Here is a 19,981-nt window from a genome sequence, read left to right on the forward strand (position 1 = left end):
TAAAAACGTCAGACGAGCACAGTGGGTCAACACTACCACCTGCTGGTGACAAATCACATTGCAGTATTCTTACTTTTATTCCCAGCTATGGGGGTGATAAGTCTGGGTTAAAAGACGAGTTTTTTTGCGTTGGCTTTGGCAAAGGGGTGCACTTGACCCTTCCACAAGATTCACACACATTTTTAACATTCATTTTGTATCATTTTCCACATCTGTGAGGTCCGTTTTCATGGACATCAACTGAAACATATGTTTAGATAAAAAAAATAAACAAACAGAAAGCATCTCAAAATTTAAGTGCACATTCATCAAAGATCCACATACATTCAAGTGAGTCAATATCAACCCAAACTGATTCTTTGCATTTAAGTTCTAATAAGCATTTATTTGTGACGCAAATTTCTACAGCTTTTCTAGGCCTGGAAAAGGCTATTTTCATGATGGAATGAATTCCGCTTGTGGTTTTTAAGTAAAACAAACTTAAGACAATTGAATATACTTGCACTCTTTCCAGTTTATTGACTTTTTAACAAAAAAAACAACCAAAAAAAATGGATGTGAGAGAATGCACAGACCAAGCCACAACTGCAGTCGGCTCATCAACATGGACCACAACAAAAAAAAGAAAAGAAAAAAAGCAAGAAAAAACAAAAACAAAAACACAGGGCAACAGGAAAAGGCAAAAATATTTTTAAAAAGATAAAAAGTGTTCTTTTTTTTTTTTTAGCAATTTAATTCAGTGCACACATTCTTCTAAGGTCCCTCACACACACACACACACTCACAAAGACCAGACACACATGAATGACAGAGGATTGTCATTTAAGCCAACACACGCACATTCATCCATACTCTCTGGCACACAATGCAAACGTGTGGGTGTAAAAGAATAAAGGGATGAAGGGAAGAATGTATTAGATAAACAGAGGAGTAAGAATGCATTAAAAAAAAAACCATACAATTAACTGTTGATTTACCTCTCACTGAGCCATGCAGACAGTTTTGGTATTTTTGATTTCCATTGGTGTTAAATGGAATATTGTTTGCATGAAATTATCTGTACAGTGTGCATTGATGGTACATGAATACATCTGATGACATTTGTACAATGAGGTCACTCTAATGCATCCTTCGCATGTGCTGTAAAACTCAAACAGTATTCACATTAACGGAGAAAAACAAGCTGTTTGGGGCCCCGCGCGCACACACGAGCAGTTTCCACCATCTGAAGTATACGGATAATGAAACTATTGAGCCGAGTTTTTAGGCCCAAACTGCACCCCCCTTTCCTGCTGGCATACCAGCTGACATAATAAGCAGTGGTGCATCTGGATATGTTAGCAGCACGAGCTACAACACGCTGGAGGATAACCGAAGTGACAGTTGGTGTGAACACGGCGGCTAAACTACTGGGACTGGTGACGCACACATTAGAAATGAGAGGCAGGTTCTTGTGGAGAAACACAACAAAACAAAGTAGTACCCAAAGCAGAGAGCAAGACCCATCCAACTTTTACAGGACTTTTGGATAGATAAAACACTAATGATGTAATCGGTTACAATGCCACATTCCTAAAGAACTGAATAACGTAGTTTATTTTGGGGTTCCTCTTTTAAACTGGCCTGCGTTCGATTCATGTGCTCATTACCACCATATTCCTGCTACTTCACCCTTGCTACAAGATTCCAGAGGAAGTCTGAGAGGATTGTCCTCGCATCAAAGCTTTACAGGGGAAGTGACATGAGAATTCCGAGAGGAAAAAGTGCTATAATATCACCAGTGTTTGAGAAATAACACTACTGTAACATCAGACGGGGGCAAAGATGTACAATAAGTTAGCATTTGTGGTTACCTGCCAGACAATCACATTATGTAGGCATTCATATATATCTTTAATAGACCGAGATTTGTTAAAATTATTAATTTATTCATTTTATTAACAAAATGGGTCAGTGTTTTTACTTCCTTCCTACTGTGTACTTACATTCTAGTAGTTGAAGGTAGGTTATATTCAGATTTAGCTGGCTACAGTTCACCCTCCATCCGAACACAAACACTTCAAGATCTTTTTGTGGAGGTCCTTTACAATAAACGAGCAGCCAATGGTAAGAACATCCCATGTAGCTGTTAATTGCAAAGAAAATGTGTGTGTTTCCTGCATGTTGACTAAGGTTTATTCCAGACACTGCTGTCAATACCAGCGCGCAAAATTTCTTCACTCTTCCACGTGCAGTTTGACAGGTTCTCTGGAGCTCCACCTCCCCCTACGGCCACTGTGGATCTAAGTTGGCATCACATTTTCACACCAGGCACATTTCCCTCCCTCTTCCTACTTCCTTCTTCAGTTTGTCAAAACTTAACTGGCCTCCAGCTGCTCCTTGTTCTTGGTAACTTGAGAACCGTTGTTCAGCTCAAAAGATGCACCGTAGCTCTGGACTCTTTACAAGTTTGGGCCTCTAGTGATCCTCGGAAGGATGAGGAGATGACAGCAAAGACTACTGCTGACTTACATCCAGCAGGGGAAACTGAGATTACTCTAGTTCAGAATTAGTACTGTTAGAGGAAGAATATACGTAAACTCTGGTTGTTTCTTTAGCACTCTGACTCTGACCTTGCATAAGCAAAGTATATAACCGTAGGGAGAATATAATGGTGGAAAACAAATTGAAATTCAGTACTGTAGGATGAGGGAGGGCAACCATGCTAAACCCTGATCCTCAGATCAATGGGAGAATCTCTTCAATCTTCCTCCTTGTGCCTCAACCATTGGTTATGAAACTAAACTTATTTTTAAACACCGCTCGCATCACTGAGACAAAAGGATGAGATGCTGTCTCGGTCCTCCTCTGTTGCAGGTGCGCAGCCGCTCTCTTTCTCCGTTTCTGAACAAGGGCAGGGTGACATACACTGTCTAAAAAGGGGGGGAAGACTTTAACCGTTCAGGAGGTAGACGACCAGCTCGTAGGTGCACATCATGATGGCGGTGTTGGGGATCTGTCTAACCAAGTGGGTGGTGAGGCCGCGGTACAGGGCACGATAGCCCTCCTCTTTGGGAACTGTTGTTAGAGTCTGGAAGAAGGAGCGATACTTGGTGCCCTCCTCACGTAGCCTGGTGCGGATCACTTCTGCAAAGACAAGAAGTAAAGAAGGGTTAGTGGATCATGCCAATCTTTGCACTGGAGCCCACCTTATTGCTTATCACTCTCACCATGAGGATAAGCGATGGATGTGGCACAGGTTTTGGAGGTGGCAGCAGCGAGCATCATCCCAACAAAGTCAGAAACGTCTTTTGATGTCTCCTCTTCCTCGTCCATATTCTGTGGCGCTTTGGCCTCCAAGAGGCGCCGTTTGATGTTTTCATAGATCACAAAGTGGATCACAGTCTCTGAGATACCGGCGTACGATGCAGACATCCCCCTGTAGAAGCCTCGCAGGCCATCTGACCGATACACTCGCCGCACACACTCAAACGCACTCATCCTTCGCTCACCTCGGTTTCTGAGAACAGACAGGAAAAACTGCATTTAATGAGTCCTGAGTAAAATGTGGCCGACAGGCTCCCTTTGGTAGTCCATGTAGATGCAAGCACAATAACAGTGCTGTTACTGATAAACGGAACAAGAATGTTGCAGCAGTTTATGGGAAGTTGGATGTCTCTGTTATATTAAAAGAACAGAACTTCATGACTCCGACCCTGCCCACCACTTAGGGATCAAACATGGGTCAACTGCTCCATCAGGATGCCTTGTTCTGCTGATGACACACTGAAGTCACTCCAGTCACTCCAGTCAAGCTGTCACTCAAAAGCCATCTTGGAAAACGCCTGCAGGAAGACTTTAACTTTGCAGAACTTTGCATTGCAGATATTATCCTGAGAACATGTTCAGTTTCTACAAACAAAACACATTCCATCGAAGGTCTGTGCAGTTTCGTAAGATTTCTTGTCTACAGGTCAGATGTGTGATTGTGAGGTAATTTCATCAAATAGGAGAAATCTTGGACAACAAGGAAAACAAATTTCCTTCGACAACATAAGTCACAACTGCATAGAAATGATCTGGTGAAATTTGGTGATAAGAATTTTTGCTTTGAAGAAAATATCTTGGGACTTTAAATTATACATCCGAGACATTTCCTCTTTTTTGTCAATTACGAAACCGAAAAACTTCCCATTTTTCAGAATAATACTGTAAATAACTGGTGCGAGTGATTCATAACAATCACAAATTCAAAGAAAAGAAAAGAAAATGCAACACTCTTTCATTATGCTAGTCATTCTGTCCACATTTTAGGCAAAATGCTGAATACTTACTACTTCCAGCTTCTTAAATGTATGGAACTGATGCGTTTCTGTCATACATCTTTAGCTTTTGGTTAAGTGGCGACAGAAAACAAACAAGAGGACGATGATGAAGGTCACTCCACTTGGGCAGGAGAGGCGAGGCCATTAGCTGAATAAAGGGCCACAGTTTGTTCTGCATGTGTGAAATGATGGCTGATTGCTTTGCAAAACGACCTCAGAATAGAATGTTAGACGTTATTGACATGGATGACACCAGGTTACAATGACCTAAAGTTGGTGTCCAGGCCATCACATTGGTGCACATATCAGCTGTTTGTTCTGTTTTTTAGGGCCTGAGCCCGGAGGTACTCTGGGGCGAAGACCCTATTATGGTTTTGTTTTTGTTTTTTTACAATGTACTGAAATTGAACCCCGAAACACCCTTTTTATGTGGAGAAATCAAAGACAGTTAAAATAAAGAAAAGAACTTCCTGGTTGTGATATTGTGACTTTTACGCTTTAAACCTCCCTGGTATCTTTACCTGGCATCCAGCTGGAGACGGGTCTTTATGAGCCATATTGGATTGGTTGCTGTAATGGCTGTAAAACCTGCAAAGGGAGAAAACAACAACAGAATAAAATATTTGTATGTCACATGCTGCCAGTAATGTAAGAAACTGTCACAATACTAACTCTCTGGGTAAAATCTAAATGAAGCTACATTCATCCTAACAAATGTCACAAGGTAAAACTGACAATAGTCTTGATACAATGACATAGGCACCTTAAAGTGTAAACTAAATAGTCCTATATTCTAGGGGGGAGCGGTGTACAAATGGTGAAACATGGAGACAACTGAAATAACCTGCATCTTATCTAGTGACCTAGATGATAAGCGAGGCGAGGACAGTAATGTAGAACGTGAGAAAAGGGGCACAGATCTGTGGCGAGTACTCACACGGACCAAAGTAACTCCTCACAGATGTAGCTTGAGACCCCTAGTGGTGGTGGGGTCTCATGCTTTGGTAGTGTAAAAGCCTAAAAGAGACATACGGGTTTGTGTGCAGCAAAATGACCTGCATGCAAACATGGGACATCCCCGACGTAATCAACCTCATGTGACATGAATATTCCCCACCGAGATGGACATATTTGTCCCAATTAAATCATCTTCAACTTAAATAGATTACTAGCTAAAACCACTGTTAGCACTGCCAAAAGCAAGCTGAAACCTCAGCTGCAGGAGTTAAATACCAACACAGACTGTGGAGCTCCGTCAAGGATCACACTGTAGAATGTGTGGACTTGCACGCTTTATCGGGCTGCTTAGAGTTGCAAGTCTTGGTGTGCTAAAAGTGCCACTGTCATAGAACACACACACACACACACGCACACACACTGCTGTTTAGTCAGCTGGATCAGAGTGACACAACAGCAGATAACCTCCCCCTGACATAGAAAAAAATAAATAAGTGTTGAAGTTGGGCTTTTTAGTGTACTACATCTTTAATGAAGCCAACTCAGGATTCGGAAATCAACAGTCGCTCAATAAAGATCAAGAGGACAAGATTAGCTTGTTTTTTTTAAATACACAAGGTCTTGACATTTGTGTGTGCCCAAGACAGTCAAACTCTCCACAAAACAACAATGGAATCAAACACCATCTAGTTCTATCACTGATCACTCTAGATAGGTTGATGTAAAAGGAGGAGCTGACAGCAGCAATAAACCACACACGTGAAGCAAGCCTGCTGCTACAGGTACATACCACCAGTCAGTATTCATCCAAACTTACCAGAGCTGAACTAGGCCACTCCCGTGTGCTCAGTTTTTCTAAAGTGCATTCTGACAATGGTGACTTGGTTGTGGTATGTTTACACGCATTGCAGTACATGGTGGAGAATGTAACCTCACAAACACAGTTACCTGCCATTCCAGCCGAGACCATGTGAACCTGCGTTGAGTCCGGTTCCAGCACGCCGTTTAGTTTCTCTTTGGCCGTGGAGTAAGCAGCAAAGTAGATTGCTCTGTAGAAATGAGTTGGGAGGGGTTAATGTCTAAGATATAGCTGGCAGTTACCAATACATCTTGGTTGACTGAGTTGGTTTCATAAAATTGGGAAGACAAAGATTTCTTAAGATGAAACCTTGGCGTCATAGAATTGCACCGAAAGCAGGAAGCAAGTGTTTCGTTTTGTTTTTTGGCCAGAAGAAAAGAGTGTTACTGTTTTTAGTAATTACAAATTTAAAAAAAAAAAATGCTTGTGCTGCCTTTTAAAATGATTTTTTTTAATTATTATTATTATTTTCAAATGTATTGAATCAGAATGCTTTCAGCTCATCAGTCACATTCTAAATCTATGTCAAAGCAGCATGGGTGACCTCACCGCCATCACCTCAACAGCCCACTATATCATCATTCATTCCTTCTTACTTACAAAGCACTCGAGATATGCCCAGCACCTGCTTGCCACTGTCATTAGCCACCACTTTGTTCCCTTCATCACCACACCACACTGAGCAAAATTAATGGCAGGGGTCTTGTGTAGCATTACCTAACAGCAGGCAGTTGCCCCATTTCTCAGAAATAGACGCCATTTTTCCTTCCTGAATACTGCTGCTGTTGTCATTTTTTCCACAGAAAATAGGAACAGCCGGTAAAACTCCTGGGCAAATACTGGATCATGATGTGTTTTAGTCACCAAGTAACCCCTAAGATCTCTGGGGTGGTTATATAACGCACTCACCTAAATGTGTTACAGAGCCAGCATCATCAATATCTGGTAAGATGTAAAGGCTAGTTTTAACAGAGCGTCAGTGTTGAGCAAAATCTTATTACATACAGGTCGTGTTCCTAAAGTCCATCATTCATAAAGCACTGCCTGTCCGGTAGGTACTGTGCATACGCCTTTGTTATCTACCTTATAGCACAGCTCTTATGGTGGTCAGCAGAGCTACAAGGGAAAGAATGGGCTATCAAATGAAAAAGTCCAGGTAATACGTGGTCTATGTATACCATCCTGCCAAGTGTTATATAACAAATGGCAGCAGGGAGATATTCAGTAGGCGTTAACAGGGGAAGTGCAGGCATGTTAGCATAAATGTAAGCTCAGAGCACAGCTGAAGGTGACCAAGCACGCCGCCGAATGATGAAAGTTGAAGCAAAGTGAAAGCGATCTCTCCGAGCAGTGACGCAGCATCAGGTGCGTGAGGAAGAATGCTGTGAAACCTCTGACATGTCAGTCGTGTGCTTCGAAAGACGATGCTTTGCAATTTCAGTCAACGACTTTGTACAGCAGAAATTATGTTATATTTGATGTCTGTATTCACCAGCAGATGGCAGGCCTGCGGGAAAATGACAGGTATCGACAACTGTTCAATATAATATTAAATAAAAAGTCAATCATTTGACGGCCCTAATGAGATGCAATATTGTCATTGCCGAGAGCGATCAGGCAGCAACAGAAGGTTTCCAAAACTGTTCCAAATCATTGTTCAACATGGCTGATATTTTATGTTCTTTCAACATTAGCAACATGGTTTGTTTACACTCGCACCTGCACAACACACATCATTGGTTGACTCAGTTGACACAGTGACAGACACAATTGCTGTTAAGTACACATTGCTTAGAGTGCGAACAAAATGACAGCAGAGACAGAGAGTAATTATTCCTGCCCACATCGGAGGGGAAAACAGTTCCTCGCTTCAAATGACTTTGTATCACACAAAGGTCTCTCATTATCAGTCCCATCTGCTAGCCAAAACTGGAAAACATCTAAAAGATGCTGTTTGTTAGGATGAGCGAGCTACCGACTACAAGCTGCGAAAGTGGCAAACTGAAATAAAGGAGAGAAAATTGATGGATAAGTGCACTGATGTGAGGCATCAGCTGGATTACCTTAGATGTGAAAACCATGAGGTATACCCATGTGTGCAACAAGCATTTTTTTCAGCATGACGTCACGCGACACTATTAAGTCAAGCTACTTCAGGGGCTTGCAAGGAAAAAAATGCTAAAGTCCCCTGAACTGGATTTTTCTGCCAACAGATGAACTACTGCTTTGAATGGCTATTCCACAACTGCGTGCACATGTGCACGCGTGCTTGCATGCGTGTGAAGGATTGACAAAATCGCAAATCTCTTTGCTCTTATATAAGGAAACTGCTTTGTTGCTGTAATCGAGTCCATTCAGCTTTCTAACAACCAATAACTATAATAATCAAGTGACACGTGCGCTGTCTCTGTTGAAGGTGATGAGGTCATCTTACCTGGAAGGTGCCACGCCCACCAAGTTCGGCCCCAAACCCCTGAAGAGAGAGCGGGGTCCTTCTTTCTCTAATATCAATCTGAATAAGACACACAAAAACAAAAAAATAAAAACATCATGACCACATACATGTTTCACTTTACTAGTGGTGGTGAAATAAACCAAAACAACACAATAGGTTTTTCTTCAGCCTGCTGGGGGGGGGGGGGGGGGGGGCACTCCTGATTTTGACTCTTCTGCAACTTTCATGCAGATGAAAATTAAAATCTCGTGGACAGTTTGTCATGACAAACCCTTAAAGGTTTAAGGTCTGAACGGTCTGTTGTCTCTGTCCATCAGACCAACCTTTAGCCTGTATTCAAAGGTCTAAACCAGTAGAGCTTTCAAAATAGCTAAAAATAGTGGCAAGTTGTCAAACGTTTGTCTCATCTAACACTTTAGTATCATGAGGTGTAACGAACACAACATGGCCTCACAGACAAAGGTTGGGCTTTATATCATCAGTCCTGACACAGTACTATCTTTACATAGAAAAAGAAATTACATAATAACAAAAAAAAGATTTACATTTTAAGCTGTTTTTGAGGTATCGAGTTTCAATAAATTGTAACTGTCTGTCATTTACAAGCATTATAGCTCACTGTACCCTTAGATGCGTGTCCCATTCATGATGGCTACCCCGAGAAGGAACAACAAAGCTCTTCCTGTTCTGGGACACCGGCATCATCTTTGAATGTGGCATGGCTCCATCAAACACCCCTGACATGACCTTTCAAGAGGAAACCTGGCTACTTTCCTTTCAATGGAGCAGGTCTCATTTCCTCCTCCCTGGCTGTATCCCAACATTAAGTTTAGTTTTCCCAAAGGGTGAGGATGTGGGGTCGGGTTTCAGGGAGCGCTTAGCCTTGCCACATGGACATCAGCCATACGGATCAAACAGCAGCAACATGGTAGCCACTTCTGCTGTGGAGTTTCTTCTGTGCTTCTGTTGGAACTACCCCACTATTGTGACACATTGTTTGCTTACATGGAACTAACTGAAGCTCATATAATATCGTGTAGCTTGTTTTAAACAGCATTCCGGCCCGTCGTCATGCTTGACATGTCACACAACAGTATCTGTAATAAGAGTGAGCCATTCGGCCATTCCAGCTGTCCCTTTAACAAGACAGTTCGGTACTGTCACAACGTCGCTGACGGATCAGCAGTGGAATGTTATAAACCAACCACCCACCCCCCAATCCCTTTCTGTCTCTGCGAATTTTTACATAGACAGTGCGGGTTAGCAGTGGCACAATATTACCGCCATGACCAGGCTGGTGGCTGCCCGTGAGGAAACTGTGACCCTGCAACCCTGCCGCCAAATGTCTCTGGGCCAGCAGGAAGGAGGAACCAACACCCATATCTATGGGAGCTGTATACAAACTATTCACTTTCTGAAGGATGCTGTATGAGTCAGACTTTAATAGCTAAATAGTACCCACTTGAGGCAGTGAAGGGGGCCTGGCGGGGACATGCGGGCCATACTGGCCCCATTGACAGTACTGAGCTGAACCTCAGACACATAGAGGGTGATGGAGGACGACTGCAGCCGGGTTTTGACTACTTCCAGCGGACAAGTCAGTATGGCTCCTACCGTGCCCCCACACCTGGTAGAAAGACAGAGAGGAGAAAGGTTGAGGTGAGATGGCGAACAATCGAAGGTCTGTTCTGACCGAACCGCACTGAGGTGTGCTCTACTTCCAGGAAAAGCTAGGATGCTCATAGGTGTGAAAAGCGTTCTTTCTCTTGCACTAATAAATTAGCCAATGGTGTGGTTGGTGGAATTCAAATGACCTGTGGCATGTAGACAAGAAATAGCCCACTGTGAGAACAGAGACACATTCCGGAATGCTTTGTTTTCCTGGGAAATAACTGCAAGCTTCCACTCTGTGCTACATAATATATCAAACTATCTGATGTACGGGTTTTCACTTAAAATAGTGCCAACAACCACGGCAAATTATTATCTTTTATTGGTAGAAATAAACATTAGACAGACATAAATGCAAACTGATTAACCACTCAAGAGGGATTTGTAATGTTTGGACTTAATTTTCAAGGAAAATAATGCGTATGGAGCTATAATTTACAATGGTGTCTGAACCAAACAAGACAATTAATATATAAAATAAGGAACCAACTAAAATCACTCAAAGTTTAAAGTTTGCTTTTTATGAGCAAGATTAGCTACATAAACAGAGCAAGATACCCTTTACGATCTGTAAGCTGGGGCAGACTTCTGGGTAGGGCCACAACAGGGAGAGTGATCTGTAGTTAGGGTTCGCTTTAGTCTGAGCTGAAGCTGCTACAATATCCAGCTACTCTAACAGCTATAAAGTGAAATTACACATAGACACGGAGCCAAAGCCTAATGCAATTTTCAAATTGCAGGAAAACACAATTTTTGTTAATCACTGTTCTATGTTAAAATACTATTTAATCATTAAAAACTCTGGTGCTGCAGGGAAGTCCTACTTAACATCGTATACTACAGACTTAAGAAAACATCTCTACAAACACTGTAACATGACCTTTTTGAACAAAAATGAAAATAATGACGTAAAAAGAAAATTTCCTTTACTATCGAAATTATCAGTAATTCTAACTGTGATTATTTATTCAAACACTTGCAGCACTTGTAACAAGCTAGGCTCACAAAACTAGAATGACATTTTATTCTTTCACCTAACAACATAGTCGTATCAGTGTTTACATACACACACACACAATGCTCTAAGGAGCAGAGGACAATAGCATGAGAGCCTACCATTACAAACAATGTGAGTGAAATGTTTATTTATTCTTAAAGAAAATTACAGTTTAAACTTAATATAAGGGAGGATGGTAAACTGAAGGACAGATGATATTGTTTTACAAGCCTCATCTTTGAACGTTACCATATCGTTTCATGTATGCAGACTTGCAAGATAAGAGCGCATCATGGAATACGCTCGTAAGCAGTATTCACTTCTAAGCACACATACGCTGATTTAAAGTTTGTTTTTTTCCACTGGCGCAGTCGCTGATTCTAAATCAGCATCACGGCGGCAAGAATACACTTGGCAAAGACGTGCAGCTTAGAATATCACAAAACTTTTACAAGTGCTCCCAGGACTAAATGCTAAAAGTAGAACACACCCACCACTTCATTCAAACACAGACATGCCGATGTAAGTTGTGACATTGAGCCTCACTGTTATGGACGGACATGCTAGGTCGGCACTAGTTGTCTGACGTCTGACACTCTGCTGAGAGCATTCATCTTCGGGTTAATATAATACAAATAAACCAAGTCTAAAAATCAAAATCGCACCATCAAAATGAGCAGCTATAATGCACTGGCAACAGCAGCTAGCCGAGAGTGCGAGGCTAGCTAGCTCAGCTCCTGAATGTAGGTTATGAGGCACGCGAACATACTCACCCTCCAGCAAACAGATGAACTAAGGTATCTATCTGGCTCATTATGTAGCATATTCGGGAACCGTCCAAGGGCACCACACGGGGACAGCGGGAGCGGACTTGAAGATGAAGGATACAGTAACGACCCCACTTAGCAAACAAATGGTATCCCAGCACGGCTGTGTTGTGGTGGAGGTCAGTTGCGTGGAACAAACGAGGGTATGTAACAGCTACCTCAGCTAGCTTGCGTTAGCTATCCCGGCTAACGGGTTTCCGGGTGGTAAAGGTCGATGTCAGAGCGACAATTTTGCCTCTCATCCTTTTGAGACAGAACAGTGCTTCTTCATAGTGTGCGAGTCTTTAATGTTTAAGAGTATTCCAGTGTTGCAGCTACACCAGTAACTGTGGACAGAACACGACTCGGCCTCACTGGGCGCTCTGTGGGTCAGGTCTCACTGTTTATCGTCGAATGGGGAGCCTCCAAATAGACGCGCTGATTGGCTGAGGCGCCCCTTCATCCCGCCCCGTCACTACTCTTTCACGTGATAATGGCTTTTATTTTGAAGGGCACTGATTGTCGCTCGGGAAGCTGCAGTGACACCAAATCCATTAAAAACCTGGCTGATCTCTCACTGTGTTAGTCATATCAAATACAAGGTACAATGCCACCGTGGTATGAGCAATAAACAAATAGCTAAAGTAACATCCGAGAAGTGTCATTCTTTGGATAATCTCTCTGGTCACTTCCTAAGAATATTTACATAATATATATATAATTAAATGAGGTAGTAATTGGCAGTGATGCATTATATCAAAATGTCATTCTAAGATCCTGCTGTTGTCATGCAGGACTGTGTTTATTGGATTGCAAAATATGAGAGAGTGTGTCTTCGTTTTCAGTCAATCTAGAACTTTTCCCGAACCAGCTTTACTTTAAGTCTAAAGATTGTTGTCAAATAAGGTCATCTTTTTAACATTACTCAATGTCAGGTTAAAAAAAAAAAAAAATCGTTAAAAGCTCACATCATTTCTGTTCCAGTCTGCCAGGGCTGATGTCAGAGGCTAAATAACTTATTTACACTGACATTTCATTTACATAAATTAAATCATGTGGTCAGATATGCGCCAGCCTTTCCCACTGAACTATTTTATGTAACACTTTGCCATTTAAAAAGGGAAACTTTTTAAATGAGACTTTAGTGAAATAAAGAACCAATTATTGCAGAGTGTAAACAGCTCCTGAGATTGTATATAACATTCCTGATATGAATTCAAACATGGTGGGAAAATTCTGATGGTTTTGACCTGAATTGATTTCAGTGCGTGTTTGTGTGTGTAGAGGACGAGGAGGGAGGTGAATGAAGACTTGAGAGTCACAGAAAATAAGGTTTTCCAATTTAGGCTGCAGAATAAATACCCAACGCCACTTAATTTCATAATTACAGACGCTGATAAACCAGGCCAGATCATGTGCCACATGTGTCTCATCATGTTACTGCCTGACTGAATGAAAGGCAAAAAGACACTTGGATGTTCTCTGCTCGGGTCGCTCACTCAGTCTTGTTAGGCTTTCAGATCTCCTTTGGATACAGTCAGATTTTTTTTTTTTTTTTTTACATATATGAAACCTTAAGGTATCAAAGTATGTTCAAAAAAGTTCAGCGTTAATGCACATAATATACAAGCAGTCTTTATTCAGACAGCTTAAAACTAAAATCAGAAAATAAGAAAATTACAGCTCATCCTGACGCAAATTTTTAATTTTCCTTGACGAAGGTACAGCTTTCTGTTTGATATAAAATCTACCAGATAAAGGGAGCTCCCCTGCTAACGATTCTTAGCTGGTCAGGTGATTACGATAAAAATCTGAGCATGTCAGTGTTAATTAATGCACCTCTAGTGGGCGTATTAGCCAGTTGCCCCATTGGATTAAAATAGCATTGTCCTTTAACTTTTTTCATCCTTCTGTCTTCTTTGAATCCTGAATCAAGAAAAGATGATTCAAGAACAGATAATTCAAGCAAAAATTCTTCAAACCATCTGATTGTTCCTGAAACACCTCCAAGTTGAGATCTGTGGGAAGCAGCACAGCCTCATGTTCCCTGGTGCCTGAGCTAATGATGAACCGTTCTTGGCAATATCCTCTGCATACTTCCGAATGTCAAATTTTGCTAATATGTAGTAAGTGATTGAAGTAAAGCGATTTAAGTGTGATTCCCTCCGTGCCGGTATTTATTAGTACTTTTACGTAACCAGGCCTGCTCTCACGGCAGAGGTTTTTATTGAGAAGTAACTGCTTGTGGCTCTCCAAAGCTAACAGGAATTAGCGAACTATTGTCATTGGCAACAGCACATGATGCTTATCACAGGTCCTGGCTCTCATAAATGGAAGCATGATGAACATTCCTTCACGCCAAAAATACTTGCATTGAAACATTTGTCTCTTTAGTTTGGAGACAAACCACACTAGACAACGGTGAGTCCGTGTGACTGCATAAACCCTTGAAACTGGGCTGCTTAAACCTGCGCAACTTTCAGGGAAAATGAGTTCCCTGCCAGTTGTTTGTGTGAGAAGGGTATTTTTAGTCTGCTTGTTTTGGCTGTCCAGGCAAAGGCCAAAAGCTTCTATACAGGTCTGTCTGGAAAATAAGTCAAATAAAATGTTAGTCTGAACTTTGAGAGTAAACATTCTTTTTTTGGGAGCTTTTGGTTAACCTCTGAGCACACAGCAACAGGATGACAGTGAAAATGTTGCCGCCAAAGCATGTTTGTATAAATTTCTCAGAAACAAAGTTGACCGGTAGCCAGTCTATGTTTTTATGTTCCGCTTGAGCACGTGAATGAACTGTGCTCTTTTTTTCTTGAGAGACATGGGAGGAAGGAAAGAAATAACACATTCTTCCTTTTATAAATAAAATGTTCAGGTATGTTTGATTCATAAGACATAAAAAACAAACGTTCTTGATTCAAAGGGGTTTTGTTGGCACCGCCTTCACACCAGATGAGAAGAGTTCTGTACTTCCCAGCTCACTTTGAAGAATGTTTTTGGTCTTCAAGAGGCCTGAAGTGCACCTTGGGATTAACAGTAAAGGATACAAATTGGGGCGGCACGGCGGTGCGGTGGTTAGCGCTGTTCCTCACAGCAAGAAGGTTCTGGGTTCGAGTCCTGGCTCAGGCACAGGATCTTTCTGTGTGGAGTCTCCATGTTCTCCCTGTTCCTGTGTGGGTTCTCTCTGGTACTCCAGCTTCCTCCCACAGTCCAAAGACATCAAGAGGGGACGAGGCTGATTGATACTCTAAATTGACCGTAGGTGTGACTGTGAGTGTGAATGGTTGTCTGTCTCTGTGTGTTGGCCCTGTGATGGACTGGTGACCTGTCCAGGGGGAACCCCGCCTCACACCCAAAAGCCGCTGGGATAGACTCCAGCCCCCCCCCCCCCCCCCCCCCGCGCGCGACCCTTAACAGGATAAGTGGAAGAAAACGGACGGATGAATACAAAGTGAACTGAGGGGTAAGCAGGGTTATTTTCACCAATTAATTTTTTCTTTTTACAGCACATATTTAAAAAAAAAAGCTCTTTCTATAAAGTGACTTAAACAAAATTTCAGTTTAAAATGAAAAACCTAATGACAGTTCTACAAATATGGGCCAGATAAACCGACTGTTATGGTTTTGTTTTACGCCAGCGGAGAAAATGTGGTCAGCGCCCTCATTAGGGTGACATGGAGAATGTGTGTGTGTGTGTGTGTGTGTGTGTGTGTGTGTGTGTGTGTGTGTGTGTGTGTGTGTGTGTGTGTGTGTGTGTGTGTGTGTTTGTGTATGGCAACCATATTAAGGACGTTAAAACGGACATTGATTTGGGGAATCCCTCACTTCCACGTAATCTCTGGCAAGCTTCCATGTGTCACAGTCACGCTATTAGGAGTCAGTCGATCTGCTGATATCATCAACGCAATCGATGCTTCCATCAATACTCAGGTGACGGGAGTTCATAATCATTTTTAGACTGTAGTATTTTTTCAGTATTCCCAGCATTTACTCAAAGATCCACAAATGACCTTATCTTGGTTTACTTCTCTTCTAATGCTCTACTTCTTGCTGTTTGCATGGCCTGTTTGAGGTGTTGAAAAGGAATAAATAAAGTTCACACAATTTTCTGGAGCGTGGACACGACAGGTCAACACTGCATCGCTGATCAAACACTTGTTTGACCACCTGGACAGCTGAACTTTTTGCCATTGTCTGCTTTTACCAAGAATCAGTTAAGTGATCGACTCTGTAGTTTTCTGTTGTCATGTGGTGGAACCTTTGTTTGTTTTTTTAGAAGCCAGGAAGTCCGTGAGGAAAACACTTTGTTGAACTTTAACCATTTTGAGGGCACAGGGTTTAAATGAGTTATTTATTGCAGTGTTAGCTGAATTGCTCACATGGGCCCTGGCACCCTGACTGCACCCATCCACCACCAATTTCCATTCACTTGGAATCAAAGAAATTCTCTTCTCCACAATACAGTAGAGAGTGCGGCTTCTTTGAATGGGTAGTGTGAATTAGAATTAGCTGTAAACATTAAGATACTTGCATCAGATGGCTGCTTTCAGCATGTTTGTGAACACTGTATCTGTTCCCGTTGAATAAACCATAAATAGATAAGATATGAGAGGAGCTTTAAGGACTTGGCTTGATCTGGTTGTTGGTTCTAGTCTTGCCACAGCTTCACACTATCAACCAGAACAGCTACATAAAGTCAAAATCTCTTAGAGACGGTGGATATGTAGTTTATTTCACATTGGAGAAACAGAAATACAGCTTTTCCAGTCGTTATCCAAACAACTGAGTTGTTGTTGTTTTTTCTGGCTGTGCTTTGAAAGAAAAAGACTAACAATAAAAATACAAAAAATCATAGGAAAACCTCGGCATACCCCAGTTTCACCAATATTCAATAATATATTTAAAGGTCTTTTATGAACTTTTGTTTTACATCTGTTCAGATTAGTTGATGAGCAGGATTTGAATGTTGGTTGATGTATTGGGGGCCTTATCGCTTTGAACTGGTGGTTTACCACTTTGATGCTGTGTATTACTGTCCTACCATTTATTGTCACAAGACTGGAGGCAGAGATCCACTCCCAGGTTTGTTAGCATGCGCACTAATCTTCAAGATGCACATTTTTCCATGTGAATTTTAATAGTTCAACACAATAACATGCAAATATTTGCTAATAAGCACTAAAAACTATTTAGTTGGTAGGGATGTTATTTGTTTTGCAAGCATACTTTACATGTTAACCTGCTGTAGATATAATGATATTTCACTGGGGACATTAAAATGTGATGTGCTAGAGAGCAATATAAACAAAGCAGAAAATAATAGTAAGATTATAAATATATACGGAGAGATTCAGGTTTATTTGGGAAGAAACCCAGCAGCTACCAGAGTCATGAACTCACTGCAGGCTGTTGGAATTGATCGGTATCTTATGACGTCCACACACATCTGGCTGCCAAGCATAGTCTGGATTCCACTGTTGTTGACAAATGATTATCCAAAGGGAGCATTTTATTCTTGAGTCCTGTTCTCAGACACATATTCTCGCAGGCCAACGATGACTTAAAGGTACAAGCTGAAGGTTTCTTTAGGGCAAAACAGACACAAAAACCCACCCTCCCACGCACACAAGCTTCCTATTCCCAATTAGCTACATCATCTCTGTCAGCCCCGTCTCATGACTTCTATTGGAGTAGAAAAAGAATGAGTTAAGTGGTTGCACGTTCAGCAGCTTGGCTCATATGACTGCCATACCTTCAGATATTAAGGTGGGAGTAGAGGAAGATTTAGACAATGAGTCGCTATAGGACCGGAGCTTTGTGTGAGATGCCTGATTCAATCATCCACAATTCCACACTCAGCCGAGTTTGATGTGGGACGCTGTTGCACGACACAGAGCAGAAACTACCATATTGGTACCAATCAGGCACAAGTGTCTGCACACATATGCGCAAGTGAGGAATTGATTTGAGTCCAAATTCAACAAAATAAGTCCATCCATCCATCCATCCATCCATTCATTTTCTACGTCTTATCCTGTTGAGGGTACCCGGGGGGGCTGGAGTCTATCCCAGCAGCCTTTGGGTGAGAGGCGGGGTTCACCCTGGACGGGTCATCGACAAACAAGTGTGTGGTTTATTCTTTGCCTCCAATTTTTACCGCCAAAATTACAGTGAAACTCACGCATAACTATGATGAGATATGACTGACTTAATTATTGTGATAAACAGAAGAGAAAGTCCAAGTTAATCCAGGAATTAGTTGGTAGCAGACACATAAGATAAGAGATAAGAGATAAGATAAGGAAAACCCTTATTTGTCCCTTAGTGGGGAAACTGGTACTGTTACAGCAGTGAAACAGAGAGGTAGCCGCAGAAAAAGTACAAGGGCAATTAATACAGAAACTATAATAAACTACAATAAAACTATAATACGCTATAATAAACTACATGCCAAAATATGTTGAACATATGTTTCAATAAAAGCTGTGATACAACTAGGTGAGTTGACCTAGAATGCATGGTGAGACATGTATGAGCTAGGTTTCTTTGTGTGCCTGTATGTGAAGTGTGTGTGTGTGTGTGTGTGTGTGTGTGTGTGTGTGTGTGTGTGTGCGCGCGCGTGTGTTATGTGTGTGTGTGCCATGGCTCAGTGTCTTGTGCTGGCAGAATGTGATGACACTGATTAGTGGGAGCCAGACTGCCAGCAGTCGTCTGGAGAGAACCAGGCTCTCAAGTCTTCGGTTCTTCATATGAATGAATCCAAAAACAGCGAAGCATGTCTGAAGATAAACTGACAGGGAAAATTTGAAGTTAATATCGTAACCAGAAACAGTCAGATAAATGCAGTGCTGTTTTAATTAAGTACTAGTTTTTATTTAAAAAATAACCTAAAATCCCCATGCTCATTGTGTGTTTTTCTAAATGAAGGGTTGAAATAACTCACAGAGACAGCACCAATTGTTGTCAAGATTTTCTGATTTTACTGCTAATTCCAATAACAGTATAAAAAAACAGCTTTATCTAATTACACAAAACTCTGTCTTTAACTGTAAAATACAGCAGAAACTATCAGAGCTGGGCCCAACTTGAAGTTGTGCCGTTGATAAATGGAGAGAGTTTAACTAGATTAAATATCATTGCCTGCAGGATATACTTTTCTCCCAGCCGTTTACATTGTCTTCCTCCTCTTGCGATCTGTTAGTCGGAGGATTAATGGTGGTGACAGTATTTAAGAAGTAACAGCTTTCACTGTAACCCTCCTCTTTCTTTTTTTTCCAGCTTTAGGTACTTGCAATCAACCAATAGCGAAAAGGGTGGTTTAATACAAAAACAATAATATAATCAAATTTCGATGTGTGTGGTCAGAACTGGGGTTCACTGTGTTGAATGGATTTGTTGAATATACCTCTGTTGTCCTTAAACACTATTTTGATGTACCTTTTATATGAGGTAACACGTCTGTAACCCGTGTGCATTAATGCTATTACTCCAGTAGATGGCGCAGTGGTGTTAGGATTTGCAGTTACCCTCCACACACGGGATCCCGCGTAACCTCAGCTATCAAGGTAGCCAGAAAACTAAACCAGAACCGGAAACATTTATAGTACACCTTCACAATATAAGCCAAAATGGCTCTAATCGTGAATAAAATACAACGGGACATGATTGTGGAGCCGTTGGGCACACACACGTGGCCGAGGTTTTTATTTTAAATGCCTTTTTTGAGTTTTGAGGTGGACGGAAGGAGAACACGTGATGTAGATAAATTCCAAAAAAATAAAATTACACGGGATTATTTGAATTCTATGGGTTTACTGTGAGTCATTTTACAGGGGTGACAAGTCATTTTATTTTTTAAAAAAAAAAGTGTTTTATTGTAATGTTTTTTAAAAGTTACAGGCGGCTCCGGACGGTCAATGTTTTACTCTGAAGGGTTTC

General features: G+C 41.5%; 1 protein-coding gene across 1 annotated transcript; it reads right to left on the reverse strand.

The window, feature by feature from the left end:
* Positions 1-494: 494 nt before the first annotated feature.
* LOC147254354 (solute carrier family 25 member 36-A) lies at positions 495-12,476 on the reverse strand. Its single transcript, XM_086215976.1, has 7 exons — positions 12,017-12,476; positions 10,038-10,202; positions 8,555-8,632; positions 6,210-6,310; positions 4,826-4,892; positions 3,210-3,499; positions 495-3,126 (listed from the first exon to the last, which is right to left on the reverse strand). Exons 1-7 carry the CDS (start codon positions 12,055-12,057, stop codon positions 2,933-2,935), a joined length of 936 nt encoding a protein of 311 aa, XP_086072102.1. The 5' UTR covers positions 12,058-12,476; the 3' UTR covers positions 495-2,932.
* Between the last annotated feature and the right edge of the window lie 7,505 nt (positions 12,477-19,981).

This window comes from Aulostomus chinensis, chromosome 10, assembly GCF_037954235.1.
Source record: "Aulostomus chinensis isolate RoL2024-O1b breed Wild chromosome 10, RoL_Achi_v1.0, whole genome shotgun sequence".
In the NCBI taxonomy this organism is placed as follows: Eukaryota; Metazoa; Chordata; class Actinopteri; order Syngnathiformes; family Aulostomidae; genus Aulostomus; species Aulostomus chinensis.